Source organism: Channa argus, chromosome 1 (assembly GCF_033026475.1).
Source record: "Channa argus isolate prfri chromosome 1, Channa argus male v1.0, whole genome shotgun sequence".
NCBI lineage: Eukaryota > Metazoa > Chordata > Actinopteri > Anabantiformes > Channidae > Channa > Channa argus.
Genome location: NC_090197.1, coordinates 20,755,053 through 20,773,192, shown reverse-complemented (window position 1 = coordinate 20,773,192; position 18,140 = coordinate 20,755,053). Strand labels below are relative to the sequence as shown.

The 18,140-nt window shown below is 38.3% G+C and overlaps 2 protein-coding genes across 2 annotated transcripts; both read left to right on the top strand.

The window, feature by feature from the left end:
- The first annotated feature begins 651 nt into the window (after window positions 1-651).
- On the top strand, window positions 652-14,390 carry mfsd2ab (MFSD2 lysolipid transporter A, lysophospholipid b). The gene is made up of 14 exons (XM_067506300.1): window positions 652-902; window positions 3,338-3,463; window positions 4,186-4,310; window positions 7,538-7,661; window positions 7,988-8,066; window positions 8,162-8,337; window positions 8,456-8,546; window positions 9,202-9,320; window positions 9,591-9,674; window positions 11,248-11,331; window positions 11,480-11,592; window positions 11,677-11,820; window positions 12,143-12,319; window positions 12,428-14,390. The coding sequence occupies exons 1-14, from the start codon at window positions 816-818 to the stop codon at window positions 12,480-12,482; spliced, it is 1,584 nt and encodes a 527-aa protein (XP_067362401.1). The 5' UTR covers window positions 652-815; the 3' UTR covers window positions 12,483-14,390.
- A 639-nt stretch (window positions 14,391-15,029) lies between these two features.
- Window positions 15,030-15,618, top strand: LOC137128397 (SOSS complex subunit C-like). Its single transcript, XM_067506313.1, has one exon. It carries the CDS (start codon window positions 15,211-15,213, stop codon window positions 15,520-15,522), a length of 312 nt encoding a protein of 103 aa, XP_067362414.1. The 5' UTR covers window positions 15,030-15,210; the 3' UTR covers window positions 15,523-15,618.
- The last annotated feature ends 2,522 nt before the right edge of the window (window positions 15,619-18,140 follow it).

The following is an 18,140-nucleotide window of genomic DNA, read 5'->3' as shown; positions in this document are numbered from 1 at the left end:
TCATTTATCAGTCAGAAGCCCAAATTATGGAATTGTTATGGATTCAACAGACAACAAACAAACACATACATACATAATTTAACAAGTTTTTGGAACATAAATTAGGTGGATCAGATAAAACACACACTTCTTTCTATGCAAAGTTAAAAAAAAGATGGTCATGGCCAGAACTGTAAAAGTTACTGTCTCCATATGTATGAATAGTATTTTAGTCTATATTTTATTCAGTTAGCTGTCATATTTTGTGTTTTTCTGCATAATACATGTATTATTGTTTCTTTCCCTTTTTCATTCAAAAGTATTAAATATCCAGTATAAACTTACTATATAGACTAAATATTAACAAATCCTCAATGTGTGAAACCAATCAAAATCAATATTAGGGTCATTAGGCCCTGTAGGTGTGTTTGTTTATAAGTTAAGGTTACTGTAGTGTAACACTAATGCTGCACTGAAATAATAAAGGCAACTTTTTTTACAGTGGAGAATGTAAATAAAGGTCGCAAAAACCTTCATACGTTCTGAGGAAATGCCTTCAGTGAGAGTAGTTCCATGATGCGGAGTGCTGCCCCCATCAGACACGCCTTGGAGGGGCGGGGGTAAACATCGGGTGAACGGCACGTTGAGAAAGGGCGGGGACTACGAGCTCTAAAATTACTACAATCCACTCTTTCTCAGACCGCATCAGCTCAATTTTGAAACAGACCACGAGGATATCATTGGACACGATCTTTCAAACAGTATCCGTGCACTAAATTAAATATCTGTACATTTGTTTCGGTGTGACATTAAATCCAGTAACCGGCTGCTGTGCTATGGCAAAAGGAGAAGGGGGCGAACAATCCTCCAACGCCAGTTTATTGAACAAACCGGCCACGGATGGCATCAAGCTCGCTGGAAAGGTGAGTCCGTTCGTCAATTAAAAAAAATAAAAAAATCAGATTTAACCAGCGTTTGTTGTTCATATCACCTCAATAGACGACCCACATACGAGGAACATGCTGGCTCTTTATTGGAATATGCCTTAAACGTATGAATGAACTGAGCTCACTGGTAAAATGATATGTTAAAGGGGTGACTCACGTTAATGTTAGCTAGGCGCGCTCTGCTTAGCTGTCGTGTTCCTACACGAGTGAGCAACAATGTGTTTCTTTAGTGAAACAAATAATTAACAAATGGAAATTATTAAAAGAATAATAAAAAGCCACCCAGTTTAGGGAATACACGAACACAGCTTTATCCTCTAATCCTCAACAAACCCTTTCATTTCATTACACCGCCGCACATCACGAGACATTCTTCAAGTCGTTTAACTTTAAATCTTATAAAGTGGCTGAGGCTTTGGACGGTGCTTGACAGGGTTAAATATAGTTGATTTAAGTCATCGGTTGGACTGTAATGATGGGGCTCTTCGGTGCTGTCACACGCCTACCCGCAGAGGACTAAATTGAAATCTCGAAATAACGTTAGACAGCTACACTTTTTTTAGCGGCTAACGTCGACCGTTTTAAATTGTGCTAGTCTCAAACTGGCCAAAGTTATTTGGTAAATGGATGAGTTGGGTCTCTAAATAAAGGGGCGAGATTCATTAGAAGAAAAAGGTAATTCTGTCACTGCATATGTAAATCTTTTAAAAACAGAACATATGGTTTTGCTTTCTGATAACAATAAAAACATCAAAGTCCAGTCCTTAATGTAACTGAGAAATTACTGTTTGGGAGTCAGTCTACAGATGGGTGTGTTTAATGCTGCATTCACGGACTCACGGAGTAGGGAGCAGTTAATTAAACGGTGGATCTAAGCGATTGTTTTTTTATTGTCTATCTTTTCATGTGATCTTACTTTTTAAAAGTCGCGTTGCTTGAAGTTGAATTCCCTCATTTATTTTGGTTTTGCCAATACGTTTATTAGGGTGATTGCCATATGTCCTATATTTATATGCAGCATGAAGCACCTACCAAAGTGACGTGTCAGACTCAAAGGACGAAGATCCTTTCCCTGAATGTCCACCCAGAGACAGTTTTTAACACCATTGCATCTGCCAGACTATTCAGCCTGTTTAGCATTAGCAAAATTGTCTGACCTACTATAAGCTCTTATCAGTTTACAGTGGCAACATATCAGAGGGAGTACCGATAACAGAAGTAACGACTGTTTGGCGTAGTAATAAGAGACTATGTTTCATGTTATGTTTATAAAACACTTGCATCTGCTCATTAAATATACGGAATGGGAGGCACTAGATTATGTTTTAATAAGTCCTGAGCAAATGTTGTAATCTATGTCAAGAGAATGATATTAACACATTGTCACACCTTCCTGTAAGAGTGACATAAGAAATACTGTATAGGATAAATATATATCTATCTATATTTATTTATCAGGAATAGGAAAAATATCTTTCTATAATATATATAATAGATAGATAGATAAATAGATAGCACAAGTTAATCACAAGAGATACTGCATTTACTACCATGGAGACATTATCTAAATTACTAGGTAGCCCAGCGTTTGTTGGCCAACCATTGTTCACCAACCATTGAGTGTGGGGACATGTCCATTTTATTCTAATAGATCAGTGAATCCTGAAATGTACCTGCAGTTCAGGTTACCTTTTATAAATGCATGCTCTCTTCAGCAGGTTCTGATCTCTTTTTATCTTGAGCTAGTAGCTTTTTTTCCTCATTCATCACTAGTTATGAAACATTTTTTGACCAGCTAAAAAGAAGTTAGATTAGGTGTCACCATAACTTTATAATTGGTCTGGGAGGAGGGTGTGTATTCACCCTCTGTGGGCAGCTGTGGTCAGAGCACAGGTCCAACTGGCAGCCATCACTTTGTGTGTTAAGCCAGTTTAAATTGCTGCCATGATGCTGTCATCATTATAATGATGTTTTTGCTTAAGCACTGATCAAAAGAGATTTGTGTTTCTATTTCAAGAGTTGTTATTTATCTATTTAAGGGAATTATCAGCTCTGTTGCATTAGCTTTTTGCCAGTCGCGCCCTTTAGTGATTAAGATTTTAGACCACATTCCTTACGAGGCACTAAACATGTTGAGAAAGAAAAATTGTGAAAGCCTCCTATTTATTTATATGCTGCTGTTTTGCGCAACTTTAGGATTAAAAAGTCTGTTCTCAATTCCACAAAATTGACACCCACTATAATTACATAATCAAAGCCAGAAAACCTTTGTTGGCAGGTATTAAAAATTGATGGCCCTGGCCCAAAAATAGGTTAGTTCTCATGTGTCCATGTCCTTATATATGTTCCACTTCTACAATTATGAATTTGATTATTATCATTTTCCGTTTTTCCCCCTTGTTTTTCTTCAGCGTGAGAACAGGAACAGGTTGTCAGTCTGCAACAAGATAAGCTATGCCATCGGTGGAGCACCCTATCAGATGACCGGATGTGCCCTGGGCTTTTTTCTGCAGATCTATTTATTGGATGTAGCTCAGGTGAGTGGCTTGAGCTAATTTGGACTCCATGATCACACCTGTCCTACGATTTATTGTTATTTTAGGAAGGCCAGCCTAAACAGAGCCACACAGCTGCTCATAAGTTCTCACTTGTTTCCGTAACTGACTCCACGCTGGTCTAGAGGAGGGGCTTGCTTTAATAGGGGCTGACACTAATCTGATGGTTATGGCCAAAATAGCGTGTAAGTCAATGGCTTCTCAGGGTTTCACTTTGTCTGGCTAGCAAATTAGTTAATTAAGAGTCTATTGGGTGACACAGCATGAGGCAGACTGTACTTTCAGGAGTCAAACGTTCAGCCTGCCTGGGTTTTAGCCATGTTTGTTTCCTCGGCACAGAGCTGGATAAATGGCATGGAGACAGAGCTGCCAAGTGGGTTCGTCACTATCTCTACGTTGTATATCTTACTAGGTGCTACGTTTGACTGTTGCCTCATGGACTATTCACTAATTGTCACCTTAATGTCAAGTTTGTCATATTTTACAGCTACACTGCTGACCACTAAGACTTTGAATAGTGGGTCAGCGTGCTCATTACATTAAGTCATCTATGGAGTAGTGTTTTGCAATGGTAATAATATCTGAATGTATATAGTAGTGTATCTGAATGTGTTCTGAACATCAGGAAATGACGCATATTTGTAGTATATTATATTATATTTGTATTTAGTTTCCCTGATCTGTATATCTTCTACGTTAAACAGCTGGATCCATTCTATGCTTCAATCATCTTGTTTGTGGGGCGAGCATGGGATGCTATAACAGACCCTACAGTGGGCTTCCTGATTTCCCGAAGCCCATGGACACGTTTTGGACGCATGCTACCCTGGTATGTTTAATTCCTAGTTGTAACCAGCAAGCTACAGTCTGATACTGTTTGACTTAATTTGGAACTATTTTTTTAAAGCTTTTTACTAGGCCTTTGTGATTTTATATGGAGCACCCTCTTCCTTATGCTGTAATGTTTGGGAGTTTGCCAAACCCTTTCCATTATCTTGTTGATAAACCCCACTTACATCACTGAAGCATTTTTTTTTACTTATTTGCTTTTGGAAATCCTTGATGGACACCCACTGTCACCCTGGGAGCCAGCGTTTAGTTTGGAAATTTTCCAGCTATACACTGTACACGTGTCAGTGTTTGGGGGTGGAGCTTTGTGCAGGCACGCAGTTTGAATCGTGGGGTTACTATGGGTCATATTGATTCAATTACTGCTGTACCACTTCCTCATTGTCCACACATACATATATAGATTTAACCTCTCTCATGTACACACACACACACACACACCCACACACACACCTAATGCTCTGCATATAGGCTGAAAAACTACTGAAAAATAAAATAGAAAATTAAAATGATAAATGAAATGGTCCAGACTGAACTACTGAAGCTAAAATGCACTAAGCCTTAACTTAAGAAATACAAGGAGTTTTTGCAGGTGCTTCTGCATATTTCTCACAGTATTGCTATGAGTGTAGCATTGACAAATATAACTCCTATCTGCTACTGAGTCTACTTCTTAAACAAACACAAACCAGGTTTTCAGAAAAAAATTCTCTAGAGGACTCAGTAACTGGGATCTCTGTATGTTTGAATAGAGAGCTCATTTTCTGCTGTTTGGTATTATGCCAACTATTTTGGGTTTACTTTTACTCTGGCCATTGCAATGTTGCCCCTCTCTATGACAGCACCCCCAGTGACGAAATGAACACCACTTTACATCATTTGTCTGTGTGGGGTCCAAGCTGTGCAAGTTTGTCCACGGGTACTTCATTGTCAAAATTTGAAGTCCTTATTGAATTTTTCATTCACATGTTTATGGCAGGCAGGTTTGGTGTAGGGTGTCACTGACTCTGAGCTGCTTGTGATAGACATGGCTGCCAGCCTCCTGTCAGCACCCAAGATGCTTTCAAAGCTAGTGTCCCTTTGGCAGCTCAGGAAAAATTAGTACCTTTTTATGAGATGATAATTAAGACAGAAATAGATAAGTGTCATAAAAGGCCACAAAGAGAGCGTGAGACTGACAGGAAAGGTAAATGTCTCAGGTAGTCTAGGCAGCTTTTTAACCACAGGGAGATGCAGGATTGGCTGTTACACCACCTTATTTACTGCCTTGCCCGATTGATTAAATAATCTCCCTTGTTGCTTATATAAATGTTTGTAGAACACAATTGGGAGGAAAACCCTGTAATGAGGTTCTCTGGTGGTCTTTACCTCAGTTTCCTGTGTGAATATTCCCTTGATGTTCCTATGGTGAAAAACCTGCATAATTAATTAATTAACAAGGAAATGGCAATTCTGTCGTGCCATACTAATGGAAGTAATGAAACAAAGCAATTATTGACTATAAGAAATTTTAAATAAAAGCCATAATCTGCCCAATAACAAGCACTGTATACTATTTTTTTTTTTTTAGATTTTTGCATTTATACTAATATTGTGTTATATGGATAACTATACATTTTTAATCATTACAATCTATCCTGAATGTAGAATTAAATGGAATATTTTGAAATAATATATTATCAACACTACTTCAACTACTAATTTTTAGTGTGTGCAGCTAGTGATAAATGAGATACATCTTGCCCATTAGTTGTCTGAGATGGGGCAAGGGATAAGGACAAGAGGGAGGTATGATTGAAATGTCCATTCACATAATGCCCAGTTCAGCAGCAAAGATATAAAGGGGTGAGGGTGGTATCTGAAAGGCAAATTGCTGCTCCATCTTAAATTCTGTGCCTAGGAAGTGGGGGAGGGTAGACTGGACTCAAGCTTGCTTCTCATTGGCCCAGCCCACAACACACCACCTGCTATGGCCAATAGCATGCAGCTACAAAAGCCATGGTAGGAAACCAGGAGGTTACTGCAGTTCAAGTTGCAGTGCATTAGCAGAAAGACTCAGTTACGTCAGTTTCTGTAGACGTACCGGAATAGTCAAATGTGTGTCCACACAGATTTTTATGTTTACTTCCACAAATACAAAAAATCTATCCTACCTTTTAAATGAAGATATTGTTTGTTTGTTTTTTACCTTACCAATAATATCATCCTCAGTTTTCCATAAACTATTTATTTTCTGATTTCTTAAGTTATAGCCAAAACATAAAGGCATCAGAGCCAGGATGATGTTTTGCACCTAACATTTCTGTCTGTGAATCTCATAAATTTTTTTTAAGTTTGGCTGTAAATAGGATTAAACGGATTAGTGTTGACTCTGCAGTGATGCTGGTCTCTTCATGAGCACTTTGACTGAATGTTAGCCGACGTGACGAAACATGACATGACAAGCGCCTGCCTGACTGTATTTATGTAAAAGAGAGGCAAGTTACTGCTTGTAGTGTTAAGAGTAAAAAAAATATTCAGATGAGAAGAATCTCTCCTGTCTGGTCCACAAGCTAGACTATCTTTTTTCTTCCTTTATTCTTAAATAAATACATAAATAATATTTATTATATTTTTGCCCTCTCCATGTCAAGCTAAGATCACATTCAATAAGTCACATCTGATTGTTGAACATTAAATTTGGCATCAGGAAGAAGGTGAACAGAGTATGTGATCATGTGAACTATGCAGTGACCAAAACACCTGGGTTTTTTTTTTTTGTTGTTGTTTTTTTAATCTCTTAATGACCGTGCATTTACGGGATGTGAGACCTTTGAGAAAAGGGCACAATACATAACAGCGTGGATTTTTTTACAAAGATAAGTGTGTATCTTATCACTTTTTTTCTTATATATACAAATGACCACTTCAATCATTATTTGTATAGTAGGAGTAGAATAGACTCTCAGATTAAGCTAAGATCAACCTGTTTGTGGCAAAACACCAGGAACAGTATGTCCCCAAGAATGAAATCAATGTGAAACGTCACTGAGACATAGTTGGCAGAGACTGAATAAAAGGCCGGAATAAAAGGCCACGATTAGTTATGTAATGAGTGGTCCCTCTCTTCATAAAGAGTGGCATTTGTTGACAGAGCTAGGGCATTTTATGGTAATGTTGTCTCTTCTTGTCAACCCCCCCCCCCTTGTTTGTCTGGTTTATCTGTAGGATTGTGCTCTCAACCCCTCTGGCGGTGCTTTCCTATTTCCTCATTTGGTTTGTTCCTCCCTTTGAAGATGGCAAAGTCATCTGGTACCTGTTCTTCTACTGCCTTTTCCAGACCCTTCAAACAGTGAGTGACACACATCAGAGACACTGACAGTGATTACTCACTGTGTGTGCCATACATGGCCATGGAAATGTTTGATTTCCCAATATGATTTTTAGCATGTGCATCCTTTCACGTCTTCAGTGACACCTTTATAGGGCGGACATTCTTAAGCAATCTTAATTGTGAGTCATATATTTTGATCATCACAATGTCAGGCAGTCAAAAACATTTTGTCTTGAAATGCGCAAATTTGTATTTTAACTTGTGTTGAATTTTCTACATGATCAGAAAGTAAAAATTAAGAGCTGCATTAATTTTTGTCACTTTGTTGCTCTCTTTGCTACCAGTGCTTCCATGTGCCATACTCTGCCCTTACCATGTTCATCAGCTCAGAGCAAAAGGAGAGAGACTCAGCCACAGCATATAGTGGGTATCACAGTCAGCATAAGAAATAGTTATTTATCACAAAAGAGGGACACCTCCTTGGTGACTGAACATCTCCTAACTTTTCTTCAAATTAGGGATGACTGTGGAGGTTCTTGGCACTCTGCTTGGTACAGCTATCCAAGGCCAGATAGTAGGAATGGCCAATGCACCCTGCCTCCCAGGACCTGGTGACATCCTAGCAGACATCAGCAATTCCTCAAAGTCTTCCAGACTCAATGAGTCAGAGCCTGTCATTTCCCTTGAGCATACGGTAAACAAATTTGCTAAAGGCAAATAACAAACAAAGGTACCACTGGCAAAGCCTAAAGTAAAATTTGAGATGCAAATTGTGTTTGTTGACTGTTATTGTTTGTTTTCTCCTTATAAAGAAAGTGGCCTACATGATTGCCTCTGGTGTGATCTGCTCCATCTACATTCTTTGTGCCATTGTCCTTTTCTGTGGCGTGAGAGAACAAAAGGGTAAGGCCTTAATCTCTTACGCCCCTTTCACACATGCACTGGTAACCTGACATTCTCTTGACTTTGTCCAGAGGTGATATTCATTCATGGCGTTCAGTATTTCCTGTGGGTGCTGACTGTGCACTGAAATCCCAATGTGGGAGACACTGTCCAGGTTGATCCGGAGTTCATGTGTGAAACAGGCTTTAGTAAAACTACCACAATCCTTTAATTTAGATGTCAGTATTTACAGCTTTTAATTGCTTAATTTTAACTTGGATTTAAAATCAAAATGATTGGCAGGGGGAGACATTTTTTTGTTGATCCTTGCCACCATTTACACAAGTGTGTCTTCCCAAATGGTTGAAGATGAACAGTTTTCTATGTGACAGAGCTGTTATTATTTCTGCTGCAGTACATGGTTGTAAACTTACAGGCTTACAGAGTTATTTGTTATTTAACTTAATTTTATTTTTTATTTTTTTTAAGCCTTTTGACCAGCAGTGAGAGTATCACAGTAAGACAATTGTTCTGTAAGGGAGCCTTAAAAGGAAAGTGCTCTTGTAAAATTAACTAATAAAATCAAAGAATGAGGAATGAAAGAGTTGGAAATGTGTTCAGGTGGATGTCATTTTGCATCTATGTTCATTGTTTAATTGTTTTTTTCTCTTTCCAGAGTCTTGCCGCCCCAGGTCAGAGCCCATGTCATTCTTCCAGGGAATTAGGCTGGTTATGGGACATGGACCATATGCCAAACTGGTCATGGTCTTCCTCTTTACATCACTGGCTTTCATGGTGTGTATACATACATACATACATACATACATACATACATACATACATACATACATACATACATTCATAGGTAATTTAGTATATTATCAGTCAGTCATTGCCCTTAGTCTCACTACCAGATGTTTATTTTTTGCTTACTGAGTTCAACCAGTTCTGTGAATGCTAATGCAGGGAGTTTATTTGGAGCCTGCAGAGTTGTCCTGGGATGTTTGTATTTTTAAATTCAACTGTAAAGTTGTTCTTGGTACATCTATGTGTTTTATTCTACAGCTTCTGGAGGGAAACTTCGCTCTGTTCTGCAGCTCAACGCTGGGCTTCCGAAACGACTTTCAGAACATTCTCCTGGTGATCATGGTGAGCACACACACGAGTGGCATTTTCAGACACAGATAGGTGCACTGTTGCTGTAGCAATGGCCACATTTCCATCATCTGAAACCCTGGGCAGCCCATTTGTATGGAATAAGTTAAGCCATTAGCCTTTGAGTGTACACAAAAGTTTTCCTCCCAAGGTGAACACATTGTGTTCAGTTACAAAGCTTCTCTGTTCTTTGTTTGACTGCACTGTCTCCAGGCTGCTCATTACCATGATGTGTGTGCAGTCTGACTTCTCTCCCTGAATGTTGTCCCATTCCCACAGTACAGTACAGGAGTCACTTTGGCTTCTCCTTTCATGTCTCTCTTGACCTCCCCTTTTATATAAAGCTGTATTCCAGACAAAAAAAGGCTTCTCACATCAAAGAATCAGCCTTTAGATCCTGACTGGTATTAAGCCCAGTTAATCCACTGATATGGCTTTTGTAGCACGCATAGCAGAATTGTACAGTGTGACGGGTACAGGTTAGAGATGTTTGAGGTATTATAGAGTATTTGATCCTGTACTTTATGGAAAGGATTACAGAGCCATGGCACTTGGCAGTTTTTTTTTTTAGTAAATTTATTTAGTGCACCTTCAGTAATTTTATGACATGGCCACACTTAATTGCTCAAAGATTGGTCAAACTAACAAGCATAGCATGGGGGTTAGTAATTAATTCACTGTCAGATACTGTGGTGAAAGTAACGTGTAAGAGCAGTAGGGAGTTCAGTAGGTATTAACATATGAACAATTGGTATACTAAATTTATACACCAGGACAGCATTTGCTGGAAGAGTAGCCATTTTTGTCTTCTTGGTTTCATTTGTGAGGAATATACTGAGCTTGGTTGAGTAAATGGTGCTTTGTTGGGTCAGGTATAAAGCTAAAGGGATACAAACTGATTACCATGTTTTTATTTCTGTGGAAAAGAGTTTATGGGGCTTGTAGAGCTGTGGACCGTGTAAGCACACAGATGCCATGGTTTTCATGATTAAGGTCAGTCCTTTTTAAGTGCACAAACACTGTTGATACAAGACAAAATCTTGTATATTTTGATAGAAAAGGAAATGAATGAAAATCAATTTATACTTTTTGCGTTATTTTAGCACAGATGACTTGTGTGAGACAGGGACAATATGTGGGCGTTTTGCCTCTCAGTTTAGTGTTTCATTCATACATAGGAAATGTAAGAAAGATACTGTTGCATCATGGATTTGTTGTGGGGCTCTAGCTAAGAGGCCAAACTGAACTGAGGGAATCCTCTGTCATCTGGTAATAACTTTAGAATGAACCCTCTGGACTTCTGCATTACTTTAAGATCATATGTGTTTTGGGAAGTGAACAGAAGCCATGTCAGTCTCTATCCTCACGGTTGTGTTGGGTAAATAAAAAGGGTCAAATGTACAAGCATTTTAGGAATCCACCTAATTTTATGCTTGAATTGTCTTTGTAAAACCCAATGTGTCATGTTACAAAGTGTAATAAAAGGCCTTTTTGTTCAATGTGTTTTATTTTTTGGCATTTTCTGGGGAAAAAAACAAGCTGAAACATTTTCTTCTTCCTTCCTTAGCTTTCCGCTACTCTGGCCATCCCCTTCTGGCAGTGGTTTCTAATGCGCTTTGGCAAGAAGACAGCAGTTTATGCAGGCACCTTGGTAAGGCCAATTCATGCAATGCCTGTAAGATTGAATGGAAATATGTTAGGGTTTAAGAGTTATAATGCCAATAAGAGACTTGATCTGGGAATTGAATCACTGAAAGACAGTTGGTTGAAGTGGTCTAATATGTTTCTGTGCCTTACAGTCTGTGGTTCCCTTCATGATCCTGGTGGTGTCTTTGAAGAGTAACCTGATTGTCACATACATTGTCTCCTTTGCTGCCGGGGTTGGAGTAGCTGCAGCTTTTCTGCTTCCCTGGTAAGACCCTTGCTGACCTGTGGGTAGGCTTTTAAATTGTGCGTAATGTGGACAACCAATACTCACTCTAACCTTTTCTCTCAGGTCTATGCTCCCTGATGTTGTTGATGATTTCCAAGTGCAGAACCCTGACTTCACTGGCCATGAAGCTCTCTTTTATTCCTTCTATGTCTTCTTCACAAAGTTTGCTTCTGGCGTCTCTCTGGGCATCTCCACTCTCAGTTTAGAGTAAGTAATTATCTGAACACACACAAAACCTTAAAGGGAAACAAAGCCTAATAGAAGTTAAGCCAAATCTCCCAGCACCCAAATCCACATGGAAGCAAGGAATTACTTAAGTTTTCATGCTGTACTGTGTGTGTGTTGTGTATTGTGCACATGCATCACATGACTGACTTTACAACAGTGTTGGCCTTACCATCACTTCAAATTCTTGGCTTTACTAAAAATGAATTACAATAGCTTACTTTGTTATATAATATTTTTGCTTTGCAACTTAATAAGATGTGAGATAATTTCCAGTTTCATAAATTTGTTTCCTCCTTGTCAGTTTTGCAGGTTATATTAGCAGAGGCTGCTCTCAACCAGAGGAAGTGCACCTAACTTTGAAACTACTCGTTTCCGCCGCCCCCGTAGTTCTGATTATTATCGGCCTGCTCATCTTGTATTCTTATCCAATCGATGAGGAGAGGAGGCAAGGGAACCGCAAACTGCTACAGGAACAGAGGTAAGCCTGTGTAATTGAAATCTGGCCGATCGCATGCTTTTACAATTTTGCATTTGTGTGTGACTGTGAAGCAAAACTCCAACTGAAGACACCTTTGTTTTCTTGCAGGGACAATGAGGCGGATTCTGAAACAGACTCTACAGAACTGGGCAACACTGTGTAGCACATTTTACAAAGAACCACAGATCAGTCACGTGATTGACTGGCATTTTGCGCTGTGCAGGACCAAAATACCTGTTGGACCATGCAGATACTGCCATGTCCAGTCACACTGCTGCTGGTCCATGTCACAAAAACTTGAGGGTCTCCAAAGTATCATTGCTTCAGCCTCCCTAAGGCCTTTCTAAAAACAAACATGCTTTTACCCACATTCAGCAAGAAATTCACTCTCCTCTTTTTGTGCAGTCAGATCTCAGAAGCCTAATTTTTTGTATAAAATGCAACCATTGAATGCTGCTAAAACAAAAGTTAGTTTTCTCCAATTGAATTGCACAAAACCAATGAAATGTAATAGGAGTGTGTTTTGTCAGTGCTGCCATTATTGGTGCTACTTGCTGGAGCTGAATGGTTTCTATCCTTTGACACACATCACATCAAACACTAATGACCTTGAGCACTGCACTTATAACAACTCTTAAAGTTTTGAGATGTTAACATGGTGAGATTCTTTAACAAACTGTGATAATGCCTTAATTCAGCCCTATGCCAGGGTTAAAAATGCAAAACTGACAAACTGACACTTGTCAGACAAATGCTCTTCAGTCATTGAGTTGGTGTCTTTAAGTGTTTAACTGAGTTTTGCTGTTGTACAATGTCTCCTCGTATTGTACTGAAACTAGTAACTTGATTTTCATTTGATTCCTATCTCACTGGATTTCTTTCTTTCTTTCTTCCTTTCTTTTCTTTTATTTCTTCTCTTTTCCTTGTTTTTTAAAGCCATAATATTGTGATGTTAAAACTAGTGGCTGGACAACAACTGTGCTCTTAAGGGCTCATTTAAGTTCCCCACTGAAACCACTATAAGAGCAAAAGCAGTTAGTTTGCACATCTAAATGCATTATTTATCCAGCGACTATTATTATTTCCACCTTATTTATATGACAACTTTAATTTCCTTAATACTGAGCAGAATGGTGTCTACAGCTGGTACTAATTTAGTAATATTGTTTAAATATTTATTAGTTTTGATTTTACTGTTATTGAATTGATATTTGCTATAAAGTTGCATCTTTCAGTATTTCACTATATTATGTATTTGGTTGATTCCTACTAGATTAATCTTTTCGAAAAAAGAAAATTGGGTGGGAGCCAAATTTTAAAACATTCACATGCCTTTTAATACATGTTGCCATTCTGTGTTTACTCTATTTGCATCCAAAAAGGGAAGCACATAATTGTGGAAAGAAGAAAACTGGAAGTTGGGGAAGTGAAAGTTGTTGTAGTCTTGTTGGGTTGTATTGGAATTTTTATTTGTGTATATACCCTATTAAGTATGCTCTATGAAGGAACAACCAGGATGCTTTCCGATCATCTCAATGCCTGTCATGAAAATGAAGGTTGCCATATTTCATATCTATTGATATGGATGCGTGTACATACATTTTCATATGTTATACATACTGTTACATCTTTACATGTTCCTGACAACTAGGTTGCCAATCATATTTCATTTAATATCTTTATTTACCGCTCAGCTCGTCAGTAGTGTATACTGTACATGGCAACATTGGGCCATTTACACTGACTCATGTATTAATTGTAAATCACTCATATTTGTTGGACCTGTCAGTGAACTTTCCTCATGACTTTTGAGGCTGTAGCCAAATGTGTGAGCTTTAATCCCACAGGATAACATAAGACTTGTGGACTGTGCATATGTATATATTGTATATAAACCTGTAAATATCCTTGGTTTTTGTGGCTGTAAGTGAAATTAACCTGTTCACTGTACTCTAGTTATTTAAGGGAAAACATGAGATTGAAAAAGTTAATAAATACTAATAAGTATACTGTGAATCAGTTGTTAATGTTTAATTTGTGGAACAACTAAACTAAATACCACAAACTTGTAGAGGCTTTTAATTTCTGTAATATTGCAAATGCATTACGTGGATAGCTACTCATGATATTTCAATATTTGGTATATACTGTGAGCACTGCACCTTATACCTGAAGCAAGTTACTTTGAAAATGTATTATAAAGGAAAATGTCCAACACTAATAAAAGCACGCATTTATGCCAATAAATTAAATGTGGCATGGTGTGGAGAAATTATTGTAAAAAAGACAATACCATTTTGACTGTTTTCAGTTTCAGTCCACACGCGTGTGGGCAATATTCATCGTACTCTACTGCCATCTAGTGCTTTTATTTAATTTTAATATTCCTCCTTTTTTGTTTCTGTCCATATGCAGTGTGTTTTTTGTTATAATCACCTTCCATTAATGTATTTGATTCGAATCAAGAAAACAAATATACACTCTTATCCAAACATATCTTTTAATAATAATTCTGCAGGTTATTAATTCAGGTTATGAATTTAGTTGTTTTAATGTGCGTATTTTCGGCCTGTGATTTTGTTAAAACACCACTAGTTGACATGAGCTGTGATTATGTCTCATGTTTCTATAAAACATTTAATTACATGGGTTATTATAGAATTGTGTTAGTTTATTTTGAACGAAGAAAACTTACACCGGAAGTGTTACATCTTATAATCTTCCGCAGAAAACAGTAAAAAAACAAATACTTTCATAACTTAATTCTGGTTTGTGTTTTGCTCCATGTCTGTACATAACAGCAATATTATCAGCTTGACAAGTTCGTAACTGGAACAACTAACGCTTGCAGTAGACCCGTGGATCTCCTCGGGGCTCAGTGCTCTGCTGCCATGGCTGCGAACCCTCCCGGACAAGGCTTACAGAACAAGACCCGGGTGGCTATCCTGGCGGAGCTGGACAAGGAGAAGAGACGGCTGATGCAGGGCCAGTCCATGAACAACCCGGGAGCCAACATTTCCATGTCGTCCAGAGCCAGTCTGAAGGAGGTGAGGGACAGCGCCGAGCAGCAGCACATCGCCGCCCAGCAGAAAGCTGCTCTGCAGCACGCTCACGTCCACTCGTCGGGCTTTTTCATCACTCAGGACTCCTCGTTTGGGAACCTCATCCTGCCGGTGCTCCCCCGGCTGGAGCCCGACTTCTGACGCTGAACTTGCTCCAGTGGAAATTAGCTAACTTGATATCTGCTGTAATGTTTTTCTATCTTTGTGTCTTCTCTAATAAATGGAATGCTAATTAAACCTCGCTCAATAAAACGTGCTAAGTGAAAGTAAGTAGATCTATTTAGTTGCAAATCTGGATGCCCAGAAAGGATCATGCATACATATATAGGTGACAGCTCTGTTCTGTTGTAAGTATCCAATCATTTGATTCTTCTGTTATCAAACAGGATTTTCAGTCATACATAGATAAAAACAGATATTTTTTTTACCCCAAAGGTAGATTCTGGTGTTACAGTAGCCATTAAACAGAACACAGAATATTAGATCCACAAACACACTAGAGACAATGAGTTAGAAGGTGACAGTGCACTCAGAGGTATAAGCATAATACTAAGAGGCACAAGTTGGACACAAATTGTATGTTGATAAAATGAAATGCACTGCATTAGTGCAAATAAGGTGGAGACTTTATAGACAGAATATACACCATTGTGGCATACTGATAGTAATAAAAGCTCAGGTGAGCTGTTATATGTACTGTCAGAAGAGAGTCATCGTACAGGGATTGGACTTTGGTAGGAATGACTTTGTACGGTTATTTTACACAGTAGAGTTGAAGAATTTCCTAAAAGTTCTCTGTTTGTCCATCAGGTCACACAGAGGGTGTGCACTGTTCTCCATAATGTTCAGCGGTTTGTGCTCCAGGGTTTCTAGAAAAGTACCCAGTACAGAGGCAGCCTTCTCCATCAGTTTGTTGGCATCAATGCCTGGGATCATGAAATATCTAGTGCGATAAAAAACACCCAGAGGTTTTAATTGATAGGGAATTTGATGTAGAAAGAAATGTGCCATTATCGACAAACACTGAAGCACAAAGCAAGAAAATTAGTGTTTTAAAAAGAAATCAAAATTATTTTGAGAAAAAATATGCATCAAAGAGGATGTACAGAGGATCAAAGAGGATTAAAATGCGAAACTATGATTTCCGAGTTTGCATGTTCTCCATTTGCTTGCGTGTGTTTTCTCCCACAGTCCAGGTTAATTGGTGACTAAATTGCCCGTAGGTGTGAAAGCGAATGGTTATCTGTTTGTGTGTGTCTCCCAGTGTTGGCTACCATAGACTGGAGACCTGTCCAGGGTGGACCCTGCCTCTTGCCCAATGACACCTGCAATAGGCTCCAGCTTATGAGCCTACACAGGATAGGCAGTTACAGATAATGGATGGATGGAACTATGATTTTCAACAACAGAAAAGGGAAATAAATTAACCCAGAGAAACATATTAAAAAAAGAAAAGAAAGAGGAAAAATAGAGAAATGAATTTGAGGTTGATGGGTAACACTGGTGTTTTTATTTTATACATGGGCTACAAAGAAAAAGTAAAAGTAAAAGTAAACGGAATGCTTTTGTTTGCATTTACACATTAACAGCCTACTGACTTGGGGAAACCCTATCGATTTTTTGTACAAATAGGAAACAGAATTTACTGAAAGATGAAATTAATTAACCAAAATAAACATATAAATATGATGAAATGAAGAGGAAGGATAGAGAAATACGTGTCAGGGAGTGGATAGTTTATTGTGGCAGGAAGTAACTGGGGAGTGTGCACTAGTGTAGATAGTGTGGCTAAGGTTTCAATGCACCAGCTGCTGTAGCAAATTTTGACAGAATGTTTAAATATTGCTGCTTAATGTCTGGAACAGGAAGGAAGAACAGGGATCAGATTAAAGGAAATCAAAAGCAGAAAAATTAAGAGATGAGTGTAGAGCAACATCTGTTGCTTTTTATCACTTTGTTTTAGCACTAACATTCTGGACACAGTCACTGCTGAAACTGAAAATATGTTTTCATAGTAAAGTCTGGACCTGTAAATTGTATTTTCACTCAGTTTAAATCTTTTCTAGGCCAGTCACTTTTTAACCACCAAATGCTGTTTGTATACATAATGTACTGACAGTGCATTTAAAATATCAATATTGTTCCAATATCCAACTTGCTCAAAAGGCACATCACAGAGGTGGATGTCTTTACTGCTCATGTCAAAGCTATGAGTGTACAAAAAGTACAAAATGGCTGAAATATACAATCTGAAAAAAATTAGATTTTTCCTAAGCCATGAAAAACAAAGAGTTAAAAACAACAAATGCGCAAACAAATAAAACAATGAATTGAAGCAAAGGGGAATTTTTAGTTTTTTTTCTTCATATTTAAGATGAATTATCTCTTATTTTTCCATCCAGTGTGCCTTAAATATGATAAACCGTACAACTACTGTTTTGCCTTCCTGTTTGTATATTGTTCTGCAACAACTACAAAAAGCCACGTTTTGATGACTTAATGCCTGGTGGGAGTTTGGAGGCCACAGATTAAATAGTTAATGCATAAAGGACAGGTAGGCTATAACGCAGGTAAATGAAAAAAGTAAGGTTAATCAATGACAGCGTCAAGCAAGCCTGAAATAGACTAACAAAAAGGACGTGCAAAACTCAGTGGTACTGGCTTCATCTGCATCTGAGAAAAAGGTATGTGGGCTGCACTCGATTGCTTTTTCCTTGAGTCGACAAGGAGTCGATGGCAGAGAAAGAGCCGCCGCTGAT

Coding starts and splice junctions, on each gene's coding strand:
- LOC137128397 (XM_067506313.1), top strand. CDS start 15,211: ATGGCTGCGAACCCTCCCGGACAAGGCTTACAGAACAAGACCCGGGTG.
- mfsd2ab (XM_067506300.1), top strand. CDS start 816: ATGGCAAAAGGAGAAGGGGGCGAACAATCCTCCAACGCCAGTTTATTG. Junction 3,464..4,185: donor ATTTATTGGATGTAGCTCAG/GTGAGTGGCTTG, acceptor TACGTTAAACAG/CTGGATCCATTCTATGCTTC. Junction 8,067..8,161: donor AGACTCAGCCACAGCATATA/GTGGGTATCACA, acceptor TCTTCAAATTAG/GGATGACTGTGGAGGTTCTT.